This window comes from Pogona vitticeps, chromosome 4 (genome assembly GCF_051106095.1).
Source record: "Pogona vitticeps strain Pit_001003342236 chromosome 4, PviZW2.1, whole genome shotgun sequence".
Lineage (NCBI taxonomy): Eukaryota > Metazoa > Chordata > Lepidosauria > Squamata > Agamidae > Pogona > Pogona vitticeps.
The window spans coordinates 226,824,364-226,849,746 of record NC_135786.1 but is presented as its reverse complement, the minus strand read 5'-3'; the positions used below and the strand labels follow the sequence as shown (position 1 = coordinate 226,849,746).

The window sequence follows — 25,383 nt, the reverse complement described above, 5'->3', positions numbered from 1 at the left end:
CCGCGATCATCGCAAAGCGAATTTTCCCCATAGGGACCATCGCTAAGCGATCGCTCTTGCAATGGCCAAAACCCCATCGCTAAGCGATTTTGTTGCTCAGTGGAGCGATCGCTAAGCGAGGCACCACTGTACTTGCAGAATGTGGATTAAGCAAACCCATAACGGAACTTTTCAGTATGTACTGTATGTGGTAGCAATTGCTTGGTCAAATTCACCCCTTCTCCTTGTATTACAATCAGGCAAAAAATAGCAAGGAAAGGAGAAGGATAAGCTGGAAATCTATTCCATGAATTTCTATCTTCTCAAGTGGTCGTGGGATAGTAATCCAGTGTGGCTAGTGTATTCAGTTATGCAATTTTCCCCACATAGATATTGTGTTAATATAATCCAGTAAGGACTACTATGTCACATAATTTTTGATAAATGCATTTTATTCTGACTAAGGATTCTTAAATTACAGAACTCACAGGGCTACATTCCACTCCCATTAAAAAGCTGCACTGTTTTGCTTAAAACAAAAACTTAGTTCATATTGTAAATACTTGTTAGGGAAGCAAACTTCCCATAGACCTTTGATTGGATGCAGCTGCCTTGAGTGTGTTCTTACGGGCCAACCTGGATTTGTCTCCGCAATGCTCAAAATGGCTTAGGCTGCCAGTAATACTGCTGTGAATTCCCCCCCCCCTTTTATTTTGCAAGGTGGGTTCCACCTAGAACTAACGTACTTGTACAAAGAGGCCCAGCACTTCTGTAAATGCAGGGTGCATCACCATTGATAATGATGATGATCCAGATTCGTGAAACTGATTAAAAATAGAATAATACGGAAAAAATGAAAAATATGGTACCTTTTTGAAGTTGGTCACAATTTGGACCTCTGTTATCCTAACCTAGTTCCATGTGGAACTCTGCTTACTCGTGTAAAGAATTTGAAACTATTGAACAGTATTGGTTGACTGCAGAGTTGGAAAAGTTACTTTTTGGGTTAAGGTTTCCAAATCCTCCCAGTGAGCAGCATGTCATGCTAGCTTTGGGGGTATGGCGGGAGCTGCAATCAGAAAAGTTTTCCAAGCTCTGGTTCTCTGAAATTGTTGTAGGGAATTTCATGCGATGTTTTTGTCTCAAATGTTTAGCTAATTTTTTAAAAAGAAAAGAAAAGAGAGCTGCAATTCTTCCCGCTTCCCTCCTCCTTAACTAATTTCTGCATGGGAGTGGAAGGGATTATTTTCAGTTTTGCTAGTGTTTTTCTACTCACAGGCAACACCGGTTGCTGAATTGTCAAATTTATTGAAAAGTTGTTCTAACATGTAATAATATGTCACGTGTCTGTAACCAACTGATGGATGCTTTTCATGAAATTGGCGCTCCAAGGGCTGTGTGGAAAAAAAAATTGCCTTAGGGTGCCATGTTGCCATGTTTGAAAGCAGAATGCTGTTTCTAACAGTAACACTGTAGTGGATGAAGCCGACATCCCACTTCTGTTGACACTGCTTTCTATATATTTTCATTTATGTGAGTTTTGTTCTTTGCTGCTCAGAGGGAGAGAAGAAGGCCATAAAAGGAAGAGATGGGTCTTTAGGATCTTGTATTTCAAAACTATTCCGTATCATTGATAAGTTTGGAGTTTGGGTGGAAAATGCAGTCTCATTACAAAAAGAGTTGTATGCAGCCTTACTTGCTAGTATATCTTTTTTTAAAAAGTCAGCTTCGTGAGTCAGGTTATAGAAGCATTAGGATTCAGGGACACACGTGGAGAAATCAAGGTTCTGACTTTTGGGGTGAGCTTCCAGATAATAGGTGAATTTCCCCTGCACATTTGGCCACACTCCACATATACAGTGGTGCCTCGCTTAACGAGCGCACCGTATAACGATTAAATCGCATAGCGATCCGTTTTTTCGGATCGCTAATGCGATCGCACAACGTTGTTCCAATAGGGAAAAATTCGCTTTGCGAAGACCAGTAAGCGTTTCGCTTACCGATCTTCGCAAAACGACCCCCGCCGATCAGCTGTTCGGCGGCCAAAATGGCCGCCGGAAGCCGGGAAATGGCCTAAAATGGCCGCGCGCAGCGTTTTCGCGCCCTCGTTAAGCGAGGCGAGGGCGTGAAAATGGCTGCCGGCCATCCTGAAGCTTCGCTGAACGGTGAGTATTTGGCCTATTTGGAATGCATTAAACGATGTTTAATGCGTTCCAGTGGAAATCGCTGCCCCGTTCAGCGATGCTTCAGCATAGCGAAGGTTAATCCGGAACGGATTAACCTCGCTATGCGAGGCACCACTGTAGTTGGTGCTGAGAAGGGGAGAAGAGTGGAGAGAGAACATTCAACCCACTCCTTCTCTTTGTATAGAGATCTTGCAGAGATCTTTGCAGTGCCTGCATAGAGCTTTGGTATCACTGCACTATTAATGTTTTCCTAGCTCCCAAAATGTTTTGACACTGATTTGGAGAAACTGTACAGCATGAGAGGAAGTGTAGGAGGTACAACAAAATGTAGAATCCGTGGGAGTCCTGCTGACTCAGAGGCATCAGTTGTCAAGGCTCCATGAAGGACCTCTGTCAGCATAACACAGGAACAGTTGGAATATTGGTTGTCTGCAAGTAATATCTCATGAGGTTATCTCTTCTTATGAGGGAATTCATGGGAAAGAGTTGTGTCAGAATCCAGATTACTGATTTATTTCCTCAGAAATATCTTTATGCAGTAGCTTTCAGGAGTCTCGTATTCTGTTTCTGGTTCTTCCTTGACACATCCACGTGGTTTTTCCAAGCCCAGCACAGACTATTATACAGTGGTGCCCCACAAGATGATGTTAATTTGTTCTGCGAAAATCGCTGTCTTGTGAAATGCGGTCCCTCATTGGAATGCATTGAAATCCATTTAATGTGTTCCAATGGAGAAAAATAGTCGTCGTTTTGCGAAAATCGCCCATAGAGAAACCGTTTGGCGAAGCGCGGATCAGCTGTAAAAATCGCTGTCTTGCGAAAAACGGTCCTGAAAACACTCATTTTGTGAGTCGTGGACTCAGCTGTCAAAATCGTTGTCTTGCGAAAATTGGTCCCGAAAAAAAACCCCGTCTTGCGAAGCACGGTCCGAAACATCGTCCAGCGAAAACCACCCATAGGAAACACCGTTTTGCGAAGCGCTATAGTGATCGCAAAAACTCATCGTCTAGCGAATTAACCGTTTTGCGAGGTAATCGTCTAGCAGGGCATCACTGTATTTTGTTACCCTAAATTGAGAATAACCACTTACGAGTACCCAGTGTTGTGGCATTTTGGCACCACAACTTGTAACTCCTGCCCATCTGGCACTCCACTTTGGTGACTGTTCTGAGGATATGGAACCCATCAGCGTGGCTGCTCTCGCTGTTGAAAGGAAAATGTCAACAGGGAGTTAATTAGGTTGTGGTTAGAGAGGAGCGCAAGTCGTGGCTTGGCTCTTCGGACGCACAGCTGTTCAACGGGCGCCCTGGCTTCCCTTGGCTTGGCTCCTCCCGAGAGCGCCCACTCAGAGGTTCCTTCCAAACAGCTGTGCCTCCAAAGCACCAAACTGCAGTTCTGCCCATCTCTAGTTGTGGTATCATAGATATTTGTTCCCTGTGAGACAGTAAGGCTCTGCCATTTAGACCCCATGGCTTTCCTCTCTCCTGCACAATTACTGATCAGCATCATAAGCTTTTGGCTATGTTTAATGATTGAATTTTTTTCTCCCTTTAACCCATCCTAACACTCTGCTTCTTTCCACCTTCCCTTCTATATGTATTTGTCCCTTTGTGCTTTGTTGGGTTTTGTTTTGTTGGCTTGTCTTTTTTTTTGTTTTTCCTTTCTTTCCTTGCTGTGTTCATGGTGCTACTTTGTTGTCGTGTTGTGTGTTTTGTTTTGTTTTGTAAACCCAGCAGAATTCGTCCAGCTCGGCCTCCTCAGAAGCCTCTGAAACCTGCCAGTCAGTGAGCGAATGCAGTTCCCCCACCTCAGTCAGCTCAGGCTCCACCATGGGGGCTTGGGCCTCCACCGAGAAGGTGACAAAGGCTTCATCTCTAAAAACACACAGCCACACATTTCTTTGGTCTTCTAAGGCACTGTGTCTGTCATTTAGAGTGTGATCATTTCACAACAACATGTGGAGGAGGAGAATATACAGATGAGAATGGAAAACCTTCTTTACTCTCCCTTAAATAATCTGAATGGAGGAATAAAGCAATATTAGAAACGGCCTGGATGGAGCCAGTTTCCGATTTAGTGTGTCTATCTATCTATCTATCTATCTATCTATCTATCTATCTATCTATCTATCTATCTATCTATCTATCTATCTATCTATCTATCTATCTATCTATCTATCTATCTATCTATCTATCTATCTATCTATCTATGTCTATTTGTCTGTCTGTGTCTATATATTATCTATCTGTCTATCTGTCTATGTCTATCTGTCAGTCTATTGTCTGTCTGTCTGTCTGTCTGTCTGTCTGTCTGTCTGTCTGTCTGTCTGTCTGTCTGTCTGTCTGTCTCTATCTATCTATCTATCTATCTATCTATCTATCTATCTATCTATCTATCTATCTATCTATCTATCTATCTATCTATCTATCTATCTATCTATCTATCTATCTATCTATCTATCTATCTATCTATCTATCCTTTCTGTTCAGGAATTTGGGTGTAGTGACTGGTTTTGTGAATGTGCTGAGCATTGGCAAGACCATGTAGTAGGCATCCAGAAAAGCCTTTTGTGATCTGCAGTGTGCTACATTAATAACTGGTTGCTTACTACAGAGACACTTAGATCTCCATAATAATCAGAATTGGCCAGGTGGCTATTTTAGCAAATGAAACCAAAACGTGGAGATATCGTGTGTCTGTGGATTTCTAATCAATGTATTTTCCTAAATTTCCTTGGGCACTTTCCCCAAATTCTCTTTAAAAAACAAAGGCTTTCTGGCTTCCTTAAATCCCTCAAGTGTGTAGAGTAAAGCTTCAGATAAATTCCGACCTCATTCAGAACGAATGGCTGATTGGATCTATTCTCATCTGACAAAACCATCATTTCCTCTCCTTCATCCCCTGTCATTATGTTATTCATGGACTATATCATTTTCTGAGGCTGGGCTGCTTCTCCTTCTGCTGTCACTTGAATGGAATGTGAAAATACTAACCCAGAAGGCATATTAACAGCTTTGCATATGGAGTTTGAATTAAAGCTTCTGATTGATGCACTTGTTTGTGGAGGAACAAAAACGCTTCATAGATTATTCCTTCCACTCAGAGCAAGCAATTAGATTGGGAACTAGAATAGCCTCCCTAAATCAATGGGACTCACACCAGTTTTGGTTTACCAAGTCCTATTGAGCCAGTGACTCTACTGTAGTTGGGTCCCGTGGCTGGATTTAGCCCACCGTTATTGTTTTTCTAGGATCCCTCCACAGACCAGTGTGGGGAGAAGGTTGTGACTGTGGCCCAGCTGCATGAAGCTGTTCAGCCCCCCAAAATGATCTCCCCCTTTTAAAAAATATATATGTTTGTGTATTTGAATGACATTAACAAAGCATGAGCAAGCTCTATACAGGTGCTGAGATACGAAAGTTATCAAAACCTCATGTGGAGGGAAATGTCTCCCACACTTTCTTTCCAGCAATGCATGCTTGATTCACCTTGTATTTTTTCTACATTTGTCCTATTTATATTAATTTCTCTCCTTTTTTCCCTCCGTTTCCCCCATTTATCCTTTTTTTTTGTTTTGTTTTGTTTTTTGTTTCCAGTTGTCTAATGGGTATTATCACTGTAGCTTGTCAAGTGGCCCTTCCTTAGCCTCAGTTGGTGCGGGTCCTTCCCCTCATATCCCGTCTGTTTCCCACGCATGGACCCGGGCTTCCTCCTCCACCCTCCTTCCAGACTACGCTCATTATTACACCATTGGGCCAGGCATGTTACCATCATCTAAGATCCCTAGCTGGAAGGTTTGTGTTTCTTTTGTTTTCTGTCACACTCTCTCTCTTTCTCGCGCTCTCTCTCTCTTTCTTTCTCAGTCCTTTCCATTTTCACCTCAACTCTCCCGGAAGATGTTGCTTTTCAAATCTCATTGCGTTCTGGGTTGATTGCCTCTCCCCCCCCCCCCCAGTCTCTTTTAACTCTTAATACTATCGTGAATTCTTGCTTCAGAGAAGGAGTTTCTCTTTTCCTCCTCCATAAATCAATGAATAAGAGTGTGTTATCTCAGTAAACACATCAGGGAGTGGTGTAGTGATAAATGTTGAAGTGCAGGTAGACATCGTGGTAGCCTCTAAAGCCGGCCCACCCAACAGTCCAAAAGCGAAGACAGTCCTGTTACTCCCAACTGACCTGGAGCAGGTCTTTTATGAAGTAAACAGCTCTTAATTGCCCATTCAAGACCAGACTGCCCACACTTTGCATAAACACAAGGTAGCTTGTGACAGTACATTGTTCCTAGGAAAATCCATTTCTCTCCCAGCTGTGTGAGAGCACAGGTGAGCTCAGGGGAAAGTGAAAGCTAGGATTTAAGGATGAGGTTACAATCCCTGCTACTCAGTCAGAGAGTGCTTGGGTTTTGACAGGGTTGGCCTTAGCTCGACTGCACCTCTGAGGTCAGCAGCTTTACAGTCTGTGCAGTAATATTGGGTTTCACAACTGACCGAGGGGGTTCCTGTGGAATGCATGCATGTGTTAAACTGAACATTAATTTCTTTTCCTGCATCGTGTGTTTTCTCCAGGGACAATCCCATGTTTGCAAACAAGGGATGATCCGGTTTTGCTGGCAGGCTTGTAGCAAGAATGCTTGCTTTGTATGAGGAAGGTCCCCTATTCAGTCCCTGGCATCTCTAGGTTCTCCTGGAGCACTGCTTTTTGAAACTGGGGCTTAGATGGTCCAGTCATCTGATACAGTTTAAGGCGCGTTCCTGTTTCCTGTGGAGCTGTGCTAAGGGCTTCCTCTTTGGAAAAGTTAGGCAGGCAGCTTGGCTTAGCCCAACGGGCATTTTGCGTGGGATTATATCCGTAAGGTCTTCGTGCAGACAGCAGAAAAAGGGAGGGGGGAAAGGAACTGGTCGTTGAAGTGGACTTTGTTAGCTGGGGTCAGGGGACAGGAGAAGGAAGAGATAAAATGCACCTGCACTGTCTACTTAGCCTTACTAAGTCAGCTCTGGCATGTGGCATTCCAAGAATATAAAATGCTGGTATCCTGTCTTGTGAAGGTTGTACAGGTGTGCGCCTTTTTGTAAAACATCAACGGTCAGTGACCCAAAAAGCAGGTTAGGCCTCCCTTGTCTCTTAATTTTAAAAGGGAAAATGATGATATACCCCCCTTCCAGGTGCATCCTTCAAAATTATTACATTATATTAGGGCATTCATATCTGTGTACGGAAGGCTGCCTTGAGAGTACTTAATGATACAACGTATGTAGGCTGGACTAAGTTTGTAATATATTTTACTACTTCCAGTTTAGGGTTTAAATACTTAAATCCCTTCTTTTTAAAAAAAAAAACACGACAGCTTTTATCCTCATAAAATAATCTCCGAATATTCATAGGCTAGTTCAAGTGACTCCTGAATGCTTCCATGTGAAACAAGGAGAGTTTGAGACGCCACCCTCCCAAGTTCTTGTCATCTCACGAAGGACAGGCTGGGAAGAAACCAGTCAGCTGCCGAATTGAGCCTCTTCCTGTGATCAGGAGCCTGGATTTTTCAGGATTCCCACCAATCTGGGTAGACTCCTCATGCACCAGAGGTTCCGCCCACAAGCAGCCCCTCTCCCAGTGGAGACAGCAGCAGGCAAGAGAGTGACGCTGGAAGGCTGCCTTTGTCACACGTTCAAATGAACCTCTTTGCAGAAGGTCTGAGTAGGTCTTTAGAAACGGCATAGATGTAACCAGGATAAATAGTAACTTGCCAGTTTTCATCCACCTTATCAGTTATGTTTTGCGACAGACCTGTACGAATACCAGGGACAGTTCCCTTTGTTATGTGCCTTCAAGTTGCCTCTGAATTATGGTGACCCTATCTATGAATGAGTGACCTCCAAAATGTCCTGCTGAGCTCCCTGAAAAAAACTCAAGGTTGTGGTTTCCTTTAGGGAGTCAATCATATTTAGACTTCCTCTTTCCCTGCTGCTTTCAATTTTTCCCAGCATTTACTGTCTTTTCCCAGAAAATCCTGCCTTCTCCATAACCTGGAGCGGCTCTTGTAACGTTAATGGCTCTTAAGGGCCCATTTAAGACCAGACCACCCCCAGATGCTTTTCATAAGAGCAAAGTATGTGCCCAAAATACAACAGCCTCAGTTTTGTCATTTCTTGCCCCCAGAGATAATTCCAAGCACTGCAAAACTGGACGGAGGGGACTTGCACCATAGCACACTCCTAGCTTAGGATGCTTGTGTTGGCCAAATGCACTTGGCCGTTCTTTGCCAACATTGCTCCTGAATGCTTCTTATGTTCTTGGCTTCTCTCATTGTGGAGATATATATATTGCACAGGGAAAGAGTGAAGAATCACCCATTACTGCTTTCTTGAGTCATCAAGAAGCAATGGTTATCCTTTTAAATAAGTTTTATAGTCCCCTCAAAGTTTAAAATTGTGTTTTTTGCAGACCTCAGAGTGGGCCTTGTCCCCTTTCAGGATTGTCCAACCCACCCACCCACCCCCAGAGCATTTGTGTTTCAGTTTGGTGCAGCTGTAAGTAGGTCCTAGGCTAGGTCATTGATCCTGTCAACCTCTGTTCTAAGCAAGAGTTTAACAAGATGGAGACAAATGTGGGACCTGTGTATGATCCCCTGTCACATCTTTGTTTTAGTACCACCTTCGACTTTGACTTCTCTGAGACTGCAGTTCCCATTGCATCCAAAATAGCTTTAGAATCCTGATTAGTAAACAAGCCTTAAGCCAATGTTCCCCTTTCAGATGTAGTGGACATCTCGGGTGTCACCTAACTAGGTCTGAGATACATGCAGAGGAAAGAGGAGCCTCCAGTCTTGACCAGTATTCCAGGCTCCTCAAAACATGGTTTTTTAGGCAGTTGAGCTGGTCCTGTTTTTTTCTGTGCTGCGGTGCCTGTAGACAAAGTCAGGAGATGCATAGCATTTTTAAACTGCCTGTGATTATTATAAAATGATTTCACCTGCAGAGCGGACAGCTTCATTGACCAGAGCGGACAACTTCGTTGGCTCCAGTGAAGGAATCCCAGCCTTCCTAGAAGCATACATGGTGTAGTTTAGTAGCGTGTAAAGTGACAAGCTCAGACTTCGAGAGGCCTAGGTTTGAAATCCCCCCCCCCCCGGCCATGGAAGCTCAGTGGGGGCTGGATGGCACTGGCAGAATTACTCCTTAACTATCTCACTTAATTTTGAAAGCCCCGTTAGGGTCACTGTAAGTTGGTTCTAACTTGACGGCACATCACAGTAACAAGCGCAGAGGGCATTTTAATGATTCAAGGTAGACCGTTGGGAGAACTTTTTTTCCAGAAACAGCAGATGATTTTTTTTTTAAAATGAGGAAAGTGGCCCACTGGAAATAAAACAGGGAGTCAATATAATTTTAACATTTCACACCTAAGAGACTTGGGCGGGGGAAATATATGGGTGGGTGGGTTTCTCATAAGAAGGGACCCCAGTATGTATATTCATACTTTTCTCGCAACTTGTGTGATCAATGTAGTCTAAATAAACTTTGACTGATAGATGCCGTCTCTCCAGGACTGGGCTAAACCAGGCCCTTATGACCAGCCTATGGTAAATACTTTGCAACGCCGCAAGGAAAAACGAGAGGGAGATTCTGCTGCGGGGGCTCAGAGTGGGACCCCCATTCCTGTGGAGGAAGCTCAAAGACCCCGGAGCATGACCGTGTCCACTGCCCCACGGGTGAGTCGCTTGCCTGTGTTTTATCTGTCTGGATGACACGTTGGGTACCAAGCTGTCTCTCTTTAGCACTGGTGGGCTTCTGAGTTACACAGACCTCCACAGCTTGAAGGATTCTTCTTTGCAACCCTTCTTTCTTTTAGTGAAATAGCTGTCAGGAGGAGGGGTAGAACATTGAGGAGGAGAAGGAGGACCATGGACTGGTGCTATCAGTTGATGCATTTGGGGCAAAGGTTCTCCTTCGGTATTATTAAAAGTTTTCCTGACAGCACCATCCGTTGTCCTCCTTTTCCTCATACACCAGGCACTGTGGCCTCCTCTGACTGCCATTTTTGCTTTGGTGGTGGAATGAGGAAATCCAAGTCCATGTTTATTGAAAATTTTCAGTTCAGTCCCAATTTAGAGCTGCTGAAATTAATGAGCCTTAAGTGACCAGCGTCCCTGATGCTGGGAAAGTGTGAGGGCAAGAGGAGAAGGGGGCGACAGAGGATGAAATGTTGGACAGGGTCATCGAAACAACCAACATGACTTTGACCAAACTCGGAGAGGCAGTGGAAGACAGGAGGGCCTGGCGTGCTCTGGTCCATGGGGTCACGAAGAGTCGGACACGACTTAACGAGTAAACAAGAACAAAGTGACCAATAGACTTGATAACAAAAAGAAATCTTGTGGCACCTGAAAGACAAAGAAGTTTTATTTTGCATAAGTTTTTGTGGACTGCACCATGGGAGTCCTCCTTTTAGATGGAACACATTCACATAACTCTGTCCCTGAAGATTTCTGCATTTGAATCAGTAGGTTTGAAGGTAGGAGGGTGTCCAGAGGTAGTCTGTTCAGGCTCATTGGAGTTGGAAAAGACTTTTGCAGAAATAGATCCAAGCTGTCTAAGAAATCAGAAAAATTAACTCAAACAATGTTATTCCATAACCTCACAAGCAATGTTCATTCTGTTGCTAGCAAGGAGAAGAGATGGAGGCATGCGAGGAACTGGCTCTTGCTCTAAGCCGAGGGCTACAGCTTGATACCCAGAGGAGCAGCCGGGATTCCTTGCAGTGTTCCAGCGGCTACAGCACTCAAACAACCACCCCGTGCTGTTCAGAGGATACCATTCCCTCCCAAGGTAAGGAACAGATGCATTTTAGGTACACATCTGGACGGCATCATTTTTTGGGTATGGCGGAGCTTACAGCTGTGCCTCTGAAGACTTCTGTGTGAAATTTGCAAAGTACCCACCTGTTTCCTATGAGTTAAAACAAAAACAAAAGGCACTTTAGAGTTGCTGAGTCAGTAAGAGAGAATGTGAAAGAAAACAGCTGCAGTATGTCACAGTAGGACTACTTGAAAAAGGTATAAGATCACCATGCTCGTGAATTTGTGGTTCACATGCTTTGCTGGACTCAAAGTGTTATAACTGTGAATAGTTGTGTACAGGGTTGTGTACACAGAATTCAATTTACAAAAATAACTGCTTGCATATACAGTGGTGCCTCGCTAGACAGTTACCCCGCATGACAGTTTTTTCGCTAGACATTGGGTTTTTGTGATCGCTATAGCGATTTGCAAAACAGTGATTCCTATGGGGGAATTTCACTGGACAACGTTTGGTCGCTGCTTCGCAAACCGGTTTTTACTAGGCGACGATTTTGACAGCTTAGGTCCCGAAAAATTGATTCTGACGATTTTTCGGGACCTAAGTTCGCAAGACAGCGATTTAAACAGCTGATCGGCGGTTCTCAAAGCGGCTTTTCTGTGGCCGATCTTCGCTAGACAGCGATGATTCTTCCCCATTGGAACGCATTAAAGCGGTTTCAATGCATTCAATGGGGAAATGCTTTTCGCTAGACAATGATTTCGCTAAACAGGTAAACAGCAATTTCAGTGGAACGGATTATCATCGTCTAGCGAGGCACCACTGTAATTATTTTACATATTTTTGTTCCACTCTTGAATATGGAACAAAGTACTTGCTGCTTGCAGGTTTTTAGTCAATTTATTTATATAAATATTTGAGCCTTTCATCTCTAACAGGAACATAGAGCTTTAAAAAGTTACTCTTTGGACCTACAAGTTGGGGAATCACAACACAGCACGTAAATGCCCAAGCTGTGGAGTTCTTTCCATGAAGGGCAGTAACTGAACTGCATTGAAATAGAACTCTTGTCTAGGAGAGACAAGATGCCATAAAATGATAACTGGCTGCTAAAAATGCTGGATTTATTTTGGCCTGTTGCTGTCTTAAGGCCTCATTTGGGAAGATACAAAAATGTGCTTACAAACTGGTACATTGTATAAGCCTTTTAAAAAAATTACAGCACCAGTCATTTATTTTTGTGTGTCAGTAGATGACCTATACATAAATACATTTAAGGAGAACAGTCATCTTCATTTTAAAAAGTCCGCCATCCCATTTATTGGTGAATAATGCAAGCAAATGAAAGACTGTGAATGTTGAGATCCAGGCAGCCAGAATGTGTTCAGTAGATTCAAGGGCACCGATCTTCAGCTGAGGAAGGGGAAAGATGTTAACGTTTAAAGGACAGCAGAAGTCTCTGCAGGCCTGCTTGCTTTCTAGCGGGTTCCTGACCTGTCTCTCTTTCCTCCAGTTTCAGACTACGACTACTTCTCGGTCACTGGTGACCAAGAGCCAGAGCAGCAAGAATTCGACAAGTCTTCGACAATCCCGAGGAACAGCGACATCAGCCAGTCTTACCGCCGCATGTTTCACGCCAAGCGTCCTGCTTCCACTGCCGGCCTCCCCACCACACTTGGTCCTGTGATTGTCACCCCGGGCGTGGCAACCATCCGACGGACCCCTTCGACCAAACCAGCGGTCAGACGTGGGACCATAGGTGCAGGGCCCATCCCAATAAAGACCCCTGTGATCCCTGTTAAAACGCCGACTGTCCCAGACATCCCGGGAGGCCTGCCCAGCATGCTAGCCGGTGGGGCAGAAGAAAGCCCGGAGCCGAGTCATGAGGCTGGCAGCGGCGGTCAAGCCGTGGGAGGTCTGCCCTCCTCATGGAGCAATCAAGCGTCCTCCAACCCCCCAGCCACGAGCCAGAAACCGGGCACCATTGAGGAGTCAAGGCCAGCTGCTGCCGAAAGCGAGGGAGAAGAGAGTGAACGAGAAACCCCAAACCTCACTGCTCCCCCATGTCAGCCAGTGCCTCAGTTGGGGGTGCAGAACCCTGGCAAGGCCCCCCAAGGGGAAGATATGCTGAATGCGATCCGCCGGGGTGTTAAGCTGAAGAAGACCACCACCAATGATCGGTCGGCGCCCCGCATTTCCTAGAACCACTGCCAGGATTACCAACACACTTAACAGAGACGGAACTACCTGATGACTAAATCTTTAGTCTCTCTGTCCATTCCACTGTACAATCAAGGTTTTATAGTATGCTCAGTTAACAGACAGCTGGGGAAGTTCTGTGAAGTGGAGGGAGGGCGGGACAAATGGGATTTGCAAACTAAAATGCTTAAGGAACAACATCTCTCTTTTTTTGTAAATACTGCTATCTATTTTTTTCTGCACACTTTTTAAAAAAAAATCTTGAGTTCCCCTTTTAATTTTTTCCCCTAAAGGTGCCAAAACCCATTTAACATCTTTTATAACTTGTAAACATTTTACTTCTAGAGGAGAAATTGCGATAAGCGTCACGTAGAACAAATTTCAGTGAGGGGAGGGGTGGCAATGCATTCTCCCGTCAGCTTCTCTACAGCATCTTGTGATATTTGAAGATGCAACAAGCAGCTTTTAATTTTATCGTACGGAGGACGTGGCAAGAAACAAGCTGAAGTACAGTGATTTATTTTTTACTTTTGAAAGGTAGGAAACAACAGCTGATCGATTAAAGCAATATATAGTGGAAAAGAGAGGGAGAGCCTTGTAATTGGTTAAAGAGTCTTTAGGGGGGGTTAGGAGAAGGGGAGGGGGTTTAACTGTTGCACAAAAGTAGCCTAGCGTAGCTTCATGGTAAATGCATCTGAATAAGCCATATTGGATTACAGTGTTTGTTTAAATCGAGTGTTTAAATCGCTTCTGAGTGCTGTCCACGGGGAACTTCTCTGCACGATGAAAATCTGTTGGGGGGTGTATAAGGGTTCTTGCTGAGGAAAAGCTTCCGTGGACTGTTTTTTTGTTTTAAAACTTTTTTCTTGTTCCAAGACTTCACATGCAACATCTTTCGTCAACTTGCATCACCTTAAAACCAGGTAGACTTTTTAAAAAAAAACATTTTCTCCCTTCATTTTTCTGTTGCTTTCAAAGCAAGCGATTTCACAGTACCATAAAGTTAAGAAGTGAAGGCAGAGACGTGTTAACACTGTTTTTAAAAAGTGAACAAGAGAGAAAATACTAGGGAGTTCTTAGCTATAAGTTTATACCTTTTACTGGCTATGCCCAGCAGGCTGGGCAGCTAAACAAACAGGAAAAGCCCCTGATAAGTTTGAGGAAACAACTAATAAATCTGATGGGCAACCAGCTGGGAATTCCAGTAAAACGATGAGACATTTCTTTGAAGGGGCCTGTTTTTCTTAAGTGGAATTTTTTTTTGATTGGCTTTTCCTAAATACTACAAGATCTGGGGACGTGGGTGGTCTGGGAAACGTTAACGTCTCGTTTTATTTATTAGTGGGGAGGGGGATTGACCACTAGTTTCTTTTTTAAATTCTTCTCAGCATTGTATTTTAGGGAAGCTGTTAATAAATTTATAGATTGGATTTTGTTTTCTTAAAATGAAAATTGCTGTGCTATAACCATTTCATGGGGTAAGTAGAAGCGTGCATAATGTCAGGCACCACTTAAAAATATATATATACGCATATATATTCTGCAGTCTAAATGGATACCGTCTGCCTTATCTCTCCATGGGCACTGCAAGCAGAATGATAGGTAACAGACCTGTGTTTTCACGGTTGCAAAGATGCAGCCTAAAATGGAAGGAGCAAGGTCACGTGTATGCGCACAATCTGCTCCTCCATATGGACACTCTGGGGGTGCCATCTTGCCTACATAACCTCTTATGCTTTAAATACATTAACTGCATTGGATGTGAGTTGTATTGTAAAACTGTTATCGTCACTGTGTTCTATATACATTTACACTGCTGTGGTTGCTTAACACTTTTTTATGTTATGGCTTCAGAAGGAAAAAAAAAGCATGATCCTTAAATGATAAGCTCTCCTTTCTTTGAAAAGAAGCCCACCAATCTTGATGAAATAGCGGATGCATTCGGCAAATGATGCTTCAAGATTATTATTATTTTTTCCCAATCAGTGAACAAACTCTTAGGGGGAGGGAGTAAGGAATGGATGCAGGCTGTCAACATCATTTCCCAGCAAGCTTCATTTTGAAATAAATAGGGGTTTTTATAAGGATTCGGCTGTGTTCTTGTACAACTCCCCTTCGGCAGAGCACATGCAGGAGGAGCCGTTCTAATGGACCGCATCTTTAAACGTAGGTTCAGGAAATCTTTTGGATGCAGCTGTGGTCAGAAATGCAGCTTCTTTTATTTCTAATTTAAGCACTAGAAATGCTCTCAAATTAAGAATTTTACTACACTGTTGCCAAAATTTCAATGTTAAAATGTGACGAGCCACTTTGAATAGTTCTGTTTTGGGTTTCTTTTTTTCCCTTTCTCTTTGTGTTCCTTGCCTATTGTAAAAGCAGTGTCACCGTTCTTTAAAAAATGTTTCTAATGGTAAGTTATTGTGGTTTAGTTGCTAGTTTGTACTGAGAGTTGACCTCTCTCCCATGCAGCGTTTTTGTTCTTGAACTGCTATAAATAAAAATGGCTGTTAACTGTGTTGCCCTTCTACAGTGTAATGATTGCTTCAACCTGTATTATAAATAAAGACCTGCTGATAAACCTCTTTATTGGGGGGCTGATTTTGTTTTGGGATTCATTGTTTTTTTGGCACCATCCTTTTTTAGGTATTAGTATGTAAAGTTGGATACCAATCTCAAGAGCTGACTTTCAGGAAAAAAGTGTATTTCTTTTTGGAACAGAATGGCATTTACTCTGCAGTCTATTCTCTCTTTTCCCTAATTACCAATTTTCCACAGCCAGCATGCTTGAAATAAAGGAGCAAGGAAATTTTCCCCAGGAGGGCTGTGCCATATTTTTCTGTCTCCTCCAATATCCCCCTATTTCCTGGAAATAGTACACAGTGGTCACTACAACAAAGCTTACATTATCTTCTATGGATGGGTATTGTCAAATCATTTTAGGGGAGAACTATTAAAAATTCAAATGTGGGACAAAACCAAAAATAACAATTTCATTTGCATTTGGAGCTCTCGGGGCTTAATGCTTTAAAAATATGGGTTTTAATCAAATGTGCATGTGCTGCATTAGGGTTTCTGAAAAGATTCATTTTTAACACCTCTAGCCTTCAAGTACAAGGTGAACCTCTTTAGTTGTCTAAAACTTACTTAATTTGCTTGAATCGGTGGGGAAGAATTTTAATTTTTTTCACTCCATTTTTGAAGTCTGTTTTTATCAATAACTTGGTTTTTAAAATGTAAATGCAAGAAAAAAGGAAATGGAATATCCCAGCCTTAAGTCTTATTAGTGAAGATATAGCACCTAGTCTTAATGTACAAGAGCTGCAAGTGCCTTCTGAGTTCTTGGTTCTTGTGATTGATAGTTTCATTTCTGGTTTGAAACTGCTATTACATAGTTGCCTGGAAACTATTCAAATTTCTAGCAGCAGCAGGGCAGATTTTTATCCTCCTTCATCATATTTTACTTTCCACTCACTATCCTCTCCCTTTCCAAATCAGCTACTGCGCTAGAGGGACAGAAGCACATTATTTTGCAAACCTCACATGGGCAACTGAATGCTAAGCTTTAGTTTACTGTGATGTTTTGGAACTGACATGTTGTATACAGTCTCCCACTTAGAATTAGGAAGCAGGAAAGGCCTCCACCAGCGGTCTAGCTCCATAGCAACTTTCAGAGCTTGGTTCCCTTCACAACTTTGATCAGATGTGCATTTTGGAAAGGCAAATTATGACTAATGGTGTCCTCAAAAAAGTTGCTTATTCCCATATCTGCAAAACTGTACCAAGGCCACACAAGCTTCTAGAGAACCATATTGTCAAGGCCAGTGTGGCGGAAACATTCCTTCAGCCCCATACCAGTATGTAACGGAAAATGAATCAAGACTCCTTGATAGATGTCTCTGCTCTGGAATAAGACACACACAACCTGTGCATGTGGCAACTACTTCACAAGATTCTCCTACTTTAAAGTGAACTAGCTGTTCATAATGTGCAAGGCAAAGAAGTAGATCTGTGGTGGCACCGACACCCAGTGATAAGGGTTTTCTGGGGAAAAAGTAGAACCAGAAAGTTTTCCAAAGTTCTAAATAATGTTATGATCAAGTATGTTTGGTTTAAATTTCCGAATATTCAAACAATTCAAGACTTCATGTGAAATTACTTATTGGAACATTTGCCATAATGTAAAGTGAATATAATATATTTCCTGTATTTAACAAAAAATTACTATACCTGAAAGAACACTTTTTATGACGCCTATTTGAAGAGAACAGCGCCTGATATGTATTGGATCAACAGTTTAAATTTCTTTTGCTGAGGCATAAGTGTGTAACAGAAGGTATAACCATCAGCTTCTCTTACTGCACTATCAGTTCCATTTCAACTTGAGAATAATCTAATTCAGTACATTCCTGAAGCACGTACTGTATTTTCCAATGTTCTCTCACTTCTCTGTAGTAACTTCCTGTACATGTCTTTTTTTTAAGGATGGCTCCTTCATAAGTATTCTGCTTGCATTAATATATTCCTACCTACAATATTTGCATTTACCAGCTCTTTAAGTTCCTACATTGTTTTTACTACAGTTACCTACAATCTGGTCTACTCATATTTTGGCATTATGGCTTAGCTCAAGAGTAATCACAAAAATTAAATGACTAAAATCTGCAAACACAACTTCCTGAACAGAGAAGAAATGAGCTTCTCTGAGAATTGCGAAGCAGTTATCGTACAGTGATCAAGTCACAAGATTAAAACCACCTGCCTAATATTGTGTAGGTCCCCCTTGTGCTACCAAAACACTTCTGATGCATCAAGGAATGAACTCCACAAGACCTCTGAATGTGTTCTGTGGTATCTGGCACCAAGATATTAGCATTAGACCCTTTAAATCCTGCACCTTGTGAGGCGGGGCCTCCATAGATCAGATTTGGTGTTCCAGCACATCCATAGATGCTCAGTTGGGTTGAGATCTGGGGAATTTGGAGGCCAAGGCAACACCTTGAACTCTGTCATGGTCCTCAAACCATTCCTGAACAAATCTTGCAGTATGGCAGGGTGCATTATCCTGCTGAAGGGCCATTGTCATCGGGGAACACTATTGCCACAACAGAGTGGACATGGTCTGCAACAATCTCTAGGTATGTGATATGTGTCAAAGTAACATCCACATGAATGCCAGGACCCAAGGTTTCCCAGCAGAACATTGCCCAGAGCATTACACTGTCTCCATCAGCCTCCCTTCTTCCCACAGTGCATCCTGCTGCTCTCTCTCTTCCTCAGGTAAATGATGCACAAACATCTGGCCATCCAATATTAAAAAAAGTGATTCATCAGACCAGGCAACCTTCTTCCATTGCTCCATGGTCCAGTTATGACTCATATCCCCAGGGTAGGCACTTTCGGTGGTGGACAGAAATGATAATGGGCACTCTGACTGGTCTGCAGCTATGTAGCTCCATACAGCACAAACTGCAATGCACTGTGTAGTCTTAGCACTTTTCCATCATGGCCAAGCATTCAGTTTTTCAGCAATTCGAGCTACAGTAGGTCTTCTGTGCGATCAGACCAAACAGGCCAGCCTTCACTCTCATGTGCGTCAATGAGCCTTGGGCACCGGCAACCCTGACACGGGTTCACCCCTTGTCCTTGCACCACTTTTGGTAGGTACTAACCATTGCATACCAGGAATGTTCCACAAGACTTGCTGTTTTGGACATGCTCTGACTCAGTTGTCTAGCCATCACTATCTGGCCCTTGTCAAAGCCACAGATCTTTTGCTTGCCCCTATTTCCTGCTTCCAGCACGTGGAGGTCAAGAACTGACTGTTCATTGCTGCTAAATTTCTCCCACCCCTGGACGGGTGCCATTTTAATGATATAATCAGTGCTATTCACACTTCACCAAGTCAGTGGTTTCAATGTTGTGGCTGATCAGTGGAGTCTCAGTTTCACTTTTTATTCAGTTTGATCTGGAAGAATGTTAGCAATAGAGAACTAAGACACCACATGTAAGTGTAGCGCAGACCCAGGCAGAAACCACTCAGCACAGCAAGAGTCTGTTGCACGTTATTCTTCAGTTCCCCCAGGGCAATTGAGCTCTAGGGTTGGCCAATGCTTCTCTCCCTAGGAGCGTAACTTACAGAAGTTCACACTCTATATTTAGCCCACGTAACGTGACTGATTGCTGTACAACAGTCCAAGCAATTGTGGGTAAGCATAGATATATATGGTGTGGAAAATTTTCACCGTCTCTAACTGAAAAGGATTCATTTTAAGGTTGTTTTTTTAGATCAGTCGTATGAATATTTAGAATTAATGTGAAAACACGGCAATTTTGGAATGCTAGGTGGCGGTATTAAATAAGTGACTGCTCTCTTAGGGTATCTCCTCACACAAGGAATTCCCCAAAACAAGCAATAATCATTAGGACAAGAGCCTCAGAGAAATACTGTTTTAAAAACAATTGCAGAGTTAGGTGCTAAAGTACACTATTGTGTAATGACCCATACAGAAACCATATCCCCCAACATGACTGATTCAGATTTAACAGACTTTATTGTGCACATCTGGAACAGTAACACATAAAAGAAACTGTACTTGCCTCTCATAATGTCCTTTACATAAATGTTTCTGTATAAGGAAAGGACCTGTTTAAATTGGGTTCTCACGAGATCGGGTGACATAGTCCCACCAGAGAGGAGGAAGATCTCCCTCCCTGCGAGCTGGAGGCAGAGCTTCAGTCGTGGGACCACCTTCTGGAGTCTCCTCCATGAGTTGCTGAACCTAGAAAAGCAAAACAAAATCCACTCACAGGTCACAAAAGTCCATCTGTATGTTTTTAAACCAGAAACACACTAAGCTTGAAATAGAAGATGATTCTGTTAATCGTTCTCCCGTTGTGATCACTTCCACGCCACAGCTGACCTCTTTTGTGTATTGTGTCTGTCATAGAACCATGAGAGCTTGACCATACAGAGAGGCCATCCACATTGGGAGGACAGCTGCCTGGGTGGATCATGTCCCTACCCATCTAATTCCATGTTCCTCATTGCTGGGGCACATGTCAAGCTCAGGTGGGCATCTTTCCTTTATGTCCAACAGTCACAAAATAATAGAATTGGAAGGGGCCTAACCCCCTGCTCTTAGCAAAAGCCGGGCACCTAACTCGCTTAAGAACTAAGACTACTGCACTGATAGTTGAGCAAGGCTAGAGACTGCTCATGGATTAGCAGAAAAAATAATACAGCATATGTTTTGAGCCTAGAGACATGTCAAGATAATATGGAGATGATAACGGTACTCAGTCTATACCAAGTGGATTCCAGTCCTGAGCAAGTTCCCATTCAGGCTTAAAAACTCAAACATAAAACAGAGACAGGAAAAAAGTGCCCAATTCAATAAACTAAAGGATAACTGTTGAGTCAACCCAGCTAGGAAAACCATGTACCAAATCTGCATGGGTCAGATTGAGCAAAGAGGACAGAAACTATCTTGGGTATTTGTGACAGAATTTGAAAGGATAATCTCCTGCCTCCAAGAAATTTCTGCAGTTTCTAACTGAGATTCAGATCTAATCATAACATTTCTATGCCTCATGGCCATGGAAGCCACACAAAAAACAAGCTCAGTTAAAGAATGCCTCAATACTTGAGATTCTTGTCTCTTATTTTCTTTCAGTTTTATACACAGAAGAATTCTGCAGTTCATTTTATTCTACATTTCACTCTCACGCCATTGTCTAGATCACACCTTCAACTATATGAACTGCATTACACTCCCGAAATCCTAAAATTGCATTCCATGCATCTGAGGAACTAGGCTTTGCACCCGTGAAGACTTGTGCTGTAACAGACCTGCTGAGCCTTAAGTCTGCCACAGTTGGCCACCTGCTAACACAGTAAGCACATTCCCCCATGGGAAACTGCTGCAGTTCAGCATGGTTAGTCTATCATAGATGAAATGGTACAAACCTCTCTTTCCCAGCTTTCCATCCGCAGCTTCTTCCATTTTTCTCTTTTCGCAAAGTAGTCAGGAAACCTTGCCTTTTCGGAAGGATGCCACTGATCTAAGATCCAGTCAGGTATCTGTCAGGTTACAAACCAGGCTAGAATTAAAGTATTTATTATGCTTTGAGGCCACCTTTCTCCCAGTGAAGTATCGTAATACAGTATGGATAAAGGAGTTGCTTATCTCCTCTTTTGTTAACACAATGTGTTTCTTAACAAGGATTTGTCTCTGTTTCTTTGTTTACTGATTTTGGATCAGATCATTTAATACTTGAGATGTTTCTAGACTCCAGCCGGCATGAAGTGAACAAAGCTTCACCTGTCCTGATTTACAGGAGGAAGACAGGTATCCCTATACTACAGCAGGAAAGTGTTTTGGTCCTGTGGGCCAGCCTGCTTCTCTTCTGCCAAAGCCTGGCAAGCCTTCTCATCTGACCCTGCCTTGGAGTGTGGTTTTCCCATTCTCCTTGCAAAAAGGTAGGCAGCTCCATGACTTTTTACACCGTCTCTTCTCATGTCCCTGCTGTCCCACTGGGCATGAGAAGGGCATCCAGCTATGATCTTCTATCACTTATTAGAAATAAGATTCCCCATAATCACATTCCCGAAGGAACAGAGAGTGATTGAGATGCCACTGCTTACCACAATCTGAAATCAGCTTTATTTGCTAATAGGAAATCTTTTCCCTTCCAAGGGGTAGGGCTTGAGGGTGAGGACAGGGTAAAAAGAGGGAGCAATTTTGCGTATACACTTCCATGGGCCGGATGCAACAGACAGAAATTTCCCCTTCCCTACCATAAAGCAAGGTTGGTTAAGGCATCACCTTTCTGCTTTTCAGAAGTACTACATCTCTAACCCCAATTTGCCACTAATCTTTGACTACTACTTCTAAAAGATCTACTTCTGCTTCATTAATTACACAAAAGCCTTTGACTATGTGGACCACAACTATGGAAAATCCTTAAAGAAATGGGAGTGCCTGACCACCTTATCTATCTCCTGAGAAATCTATACGTGGGACAGGAAGCAACAGCTAGAACTGGATATGGAACAACTGATTAGTTCAAAATTGGGAAAGGAGTACGACAAGGCTGTATATTGTCTCCGTGCTTATTTAACTTATATGCAGAATACATCATGCGAAAGTCCAGACTGGATGAATCCCAAGCCGGAATTAAGATTGCCGGAAGAAATATCAACAACCTCAGATATGCAGATGATACCACTCTGATCGCAGAAAGTGAGGAGGAATTAAAGAACCTCTTAAGGAGGGTGAAAGAGGAGAGCGCAAAAAATGGTCTGAAGCTCTGCATCAAAAAAACTAAGATCATGACCATTGGTTCCATCACTTCCTGGCAAATAGAAGGGGAAGATATGGAGGCAGTGACAGATTTTACTTTCCTGGGCTCCATGATCACTGTAGATGGTGACAGCAGCCACAAAATTAAAAGACTCCTGCTTCTTGGGAGGAAAGCGATGACAAACCTAGACAGCATCTTAAAAAGCAGAGACCTCACCTTGCCAACAAAGGTCCGCATAGTCAAAGCTATGGTTTTCCCAGTAGTGATGTACTAACCTTGTAGGTATCACTTCTCTCAAAAGCTACACCTCCGGGAGCAGTAGGAAAGGTTAAAGGCTCAGGATGCTGGGAGTCCCAAAATTCTACTTCACCTGCCATCAGCAACTGAGTTGCTTTCACCATATCTTTCTCATTTTTATGTTCGTCAAACCGTGCTCTCAGCAGGCAGGCATGGTACCGAAATTTGTCCCTGAGAATAAATCGGTATTAAGTAATCAGTGAAATTACAGATTCCATATATGCCTCATGAAGAAATCATTCTTTGGTGAATTCCCAGTCACAGAGGGAAGACAGGGAGCACCCATAAAACTTATACTTTCCCCCCCTCTTCCTCCTTTCTCATGCATAAAGTCTCTTTCCTTCAAAGCTAATCACAATTCATGTTTATATATATTTTAAACTCCATAGTAACCACCACCAGTTAAAAATTAGAGTACACGATGATGGTTCGAAGTACACAGGAAAACTCAAGGTGGAGCTAACATGGCTAGTACTTAAATGTGTATGCAACATTAAGCATATCAAATATAAGCAGGTGTGTTTGTGTGGAATCAGGCTTTATATCTGCTTATTCTCCCATGTGGCAAATTCATGCAAATAAGACTGTTGTCCAGTTTGGAGAGATCCTTTGGAAACTATCTGCAGCTCACATGGGCCTTCAACACACTGAGCAGATCATCATCCACACACTTGGCTGTTTTACTGCTTACTTATTTATTTCTAAACTACATGGGGGGCATGTTATGTGCTGTAAGCTGGAAACAACTATTTCAGGAAGGATTTTATTAGTTCTGCCCTTCAAGTTTCCATGACTGAGCCAAGACTTGAATGCAAGTCAGTATGATATAGTTGATAGAATGACAGACTGAGACTCGGGTCTCGGTCTGTCACTCTATCAACTATATCATATGCGGTGTCCATGGGCATGCCTGAGCAATCAAGAGGCTAAGCAGTAATTAATATAGAAACAAAGGTGAGACAAAGGTCAAACCAAGCCATGAGCTGGTGGTTGTGGGTTTTTCGGGCTCTTTAGCCGTGTTCTGAAGGTTGTTCTTCCTAACGTTTCTCCAGTCTCTGTGGCCGGCATCTTCAGAGCCATGAGCCTTTGTTAAATCCTGAGCCCAGCCTTGGAGAAAGAAAAAACTGAACCCGACTTAAATAACCTCAGGACACCCAATAAATACCACTTTATGTCACCAACAAATATGAGCGCAAGGACAACTTTCAGGAGAAAGCAACAGCAAGCAGTTCTTACTACCAGAAACACAAGAAGGTAAAACACTGCAAGGTCAAAAACAAGCGACTATATAATAGAGAATGATGTGATTCCGCAGTGCAGAAAGTCCACCTTTAACATAAGCTGGGGTGTGTGTGATTTAAACCAAATCAATTTAAATGAGGGTTTAAATGGTTAAAAAAAATCGGATTTTTGACGACTGAATTGATGATTTTAAAAAAAGGATTTTTAAAAAAATTAAATCGTTTTTTTAAAAGAAAATCATTGAGAAGAAAACTCATTCTCTTTTTAAGTGTCCGATAAAAGTCCCGAAGATCAAACTCCCTCAGAGCTAGGAAGGCTCTTCCCCCGCCCCCTCCCAACAAGACTACCTCCCAAGGTTGTTGTGACAATAAAATAGGGCCGGGAGGGGGGGAAGAGAGAGAGACCTCAGCTTAAGCGTTGGGGCTGCCTGTCTCTCACCGATGGATGCACCAGGCCTCGAGGTGCCGCACGGCTCGCTTGTAGAGCCGCAGCACTTTCTGCTGGTGAGTCAAGAAGGCGGACATCTTGGCTGGGCCTCCCTTTCCCCTTCACAGGAAGGAAGGGCGACGCGGCGGCAGCGGCGGCGGCAGCCGCCCCTTTGCCGCAAGGCATGACGGGAGTCCAGGGCGGGAGGTGGCTCGCCCCGATGTAGAGCTAGAAAGGAGTAGAGTAGCCCCCCCGCCCGCCGCTTAGCTTGCTGGTTGCCATCGTTCCTGATATCAACGCACCGTCGAACCGTTCGCTTTCAACGTGCCACTCCGTTTTCCCCCTCTTTTATTTCTGTTTTGTTTTCTGCCTATCTGTGATCGCTGGGTGGCAAAAACATTGCGTTCACAGACCGGGAAGAGCCTATTAAAAAGGACGGCGTGGTGTCACTCTTCCTTTTTCCACTCTCCTCCTCCTGGTTCTTCTGCTCATAGAGCTATTGAAGTGTTAGAGAACCACCTCTGACATTCTGCACGTTGACATCCAAAGCATCTCCAGCATTTTATTTTTAGTCCTTGTGACGGACAGGTCAGTAACCACTCCTGTCCATCACAATAGAACCCTGATATATCAACCAATGGGTGAACAGAAGAGGTGGGACTAAGGAACTATAAGAAGAATGGAAGACAGTTAAAGATCAGTTAGAGTTAAGTATCAGTTAGGGATGAGTTAGGGATGTCAGTTAGAGAGAAATAGTTTAGGCAGTTAGGACCAGCCTTATGTTGCAGTTGCTTTTTGTACTGCTCCACGGAAATCGCCAGTGACCACAAGTTACAACGACTCTGAAGAAGATATGAAATTGGAGGCATGACACCATCATCAGAAATCGAAGATGAAAGGCAGCTTCATCCAGCACTTTGTCAGCGGCTTGTACTTAGAAAGCCAGTCTAGCAGACTAG

At 43.1% G+C, this 25,383-nt stretch overlaps 2 protein-coding genes across 34 annotated transcripts in view; one reads left to right on the top strand and one right to left on the bottom strand.

Annotated features, from left to right (window-relative positions):
* MTSS1 (MTSS I-BAR domain containing 1) overlaps window positions 1-15,738 on the top strand; it is a 170,646-nt gene extending 154,908 nt beyond the window's left edge. For 6 of the 31 annotated variants that reach the window (XM_072999302.2, XM_072999307.2, XM_072999304.2 and 3 more), the window contains 5 exons: window positions 3,899-4,021; window positions 5,762-5,959; window positions 9,691-9,870; window positions 10,825-10,987; window positions 12,471-15,738. In XM_072999302.2, the coding sequence (XP_072855403.2) occupies window positions 3,899-4,021; window positions 5,762-5,959; window positions 9,691-9,870; window positions 10,825-10,987; window positions 12,471-13,159 (1,353 nt within the window). In that variant the 3' untranslated portion in view covers window positions 13,160-15,738. The remainder of the gene's footprint in view (window positions 1-3,898; window positions 4,022-5,761; window positions 5,960-9,690; window positions 9,871-10,824; window positions 10,988-12,470) is intronic. The other 25 variants (XM_072999303.2, XM_072999308.2, XM_078391632.1 and 22 more) reach the window with 10 other exon arrangements.
* On the bottom strand, window positions 10,544-24,595 carry NDUFB9 (NADH:ubiquinone oxidoreductase subunit B9). Of its 3 annotated transcripts, XR_012086998.2 has the most exons (5): window positions 24,437-24,595; window positions 22,735-22,927; window positions 21,123-21,236; window positions 19,750-19,935; window positions 10,544-10,747 (listed from the first exon to the last, which is right to left on the bottom strand). XR_012086998.2 is itself a non-coding variant. In XM_020796539.3 (4 exons), the coding sequence occupies exons 1-4, from the start codon at window positions 24,520-24,522 to the stop codon at window positions 19,804-19,806; spliced, it is 525 nt and encodes a 174-aa protein (XP_020652198.1). In that variant the 5' UTR covers window positions 24,523-24,595; the 3' UTR covers window positions 19,689-19,803. The 3 variants fall into 3 exon arrangements, 2 of the variants coding, with proteins under 2 accessions (XP_020652198.1, XP_072855418.1); XM_020796539.3 differs by lacking the exon at window positions 10,544-10,747 and having other exon boundaries at window positions 19,689-19,935; XM_072999317.2 differs by lacking the exon at window positions 10,544-10,747 and having other exon boundaries at window positions 19,689-19,935; window positions 24,403-24,566.
* Between the last annotated feature and the right edge of the window lie 788 nt (window positions 24,596-25,383).

What these genes read in the sequence shown, in the direction of transcription:
- NDUFB9 (XM_020796539.3), bottom strand. Translation starts at nt 24,522, where the DNA reads ATGTCCGCCTTCTTGACTCACCAGCAGAAAGTGCTGCGGCTCTACAAG. An exon ending in GAGGCCTGGTGCATCCATCG is followed by an intron (nt 22,928 to 24,436) that starts GTGAGAGACAGG and finishes ATTTATTCTCAG; the next exon opens with GGACAAATTTCGGTACCATG. An exon ending in TGGAAAGCTGGGAAAGAGAG is followed by an intron (nt 19,936 to 21,122) that starts GTTTGTACCATT and finishes TTGCTTTTCTAG; the next exon opens with GTTCAGCAACTCATGGAGGA.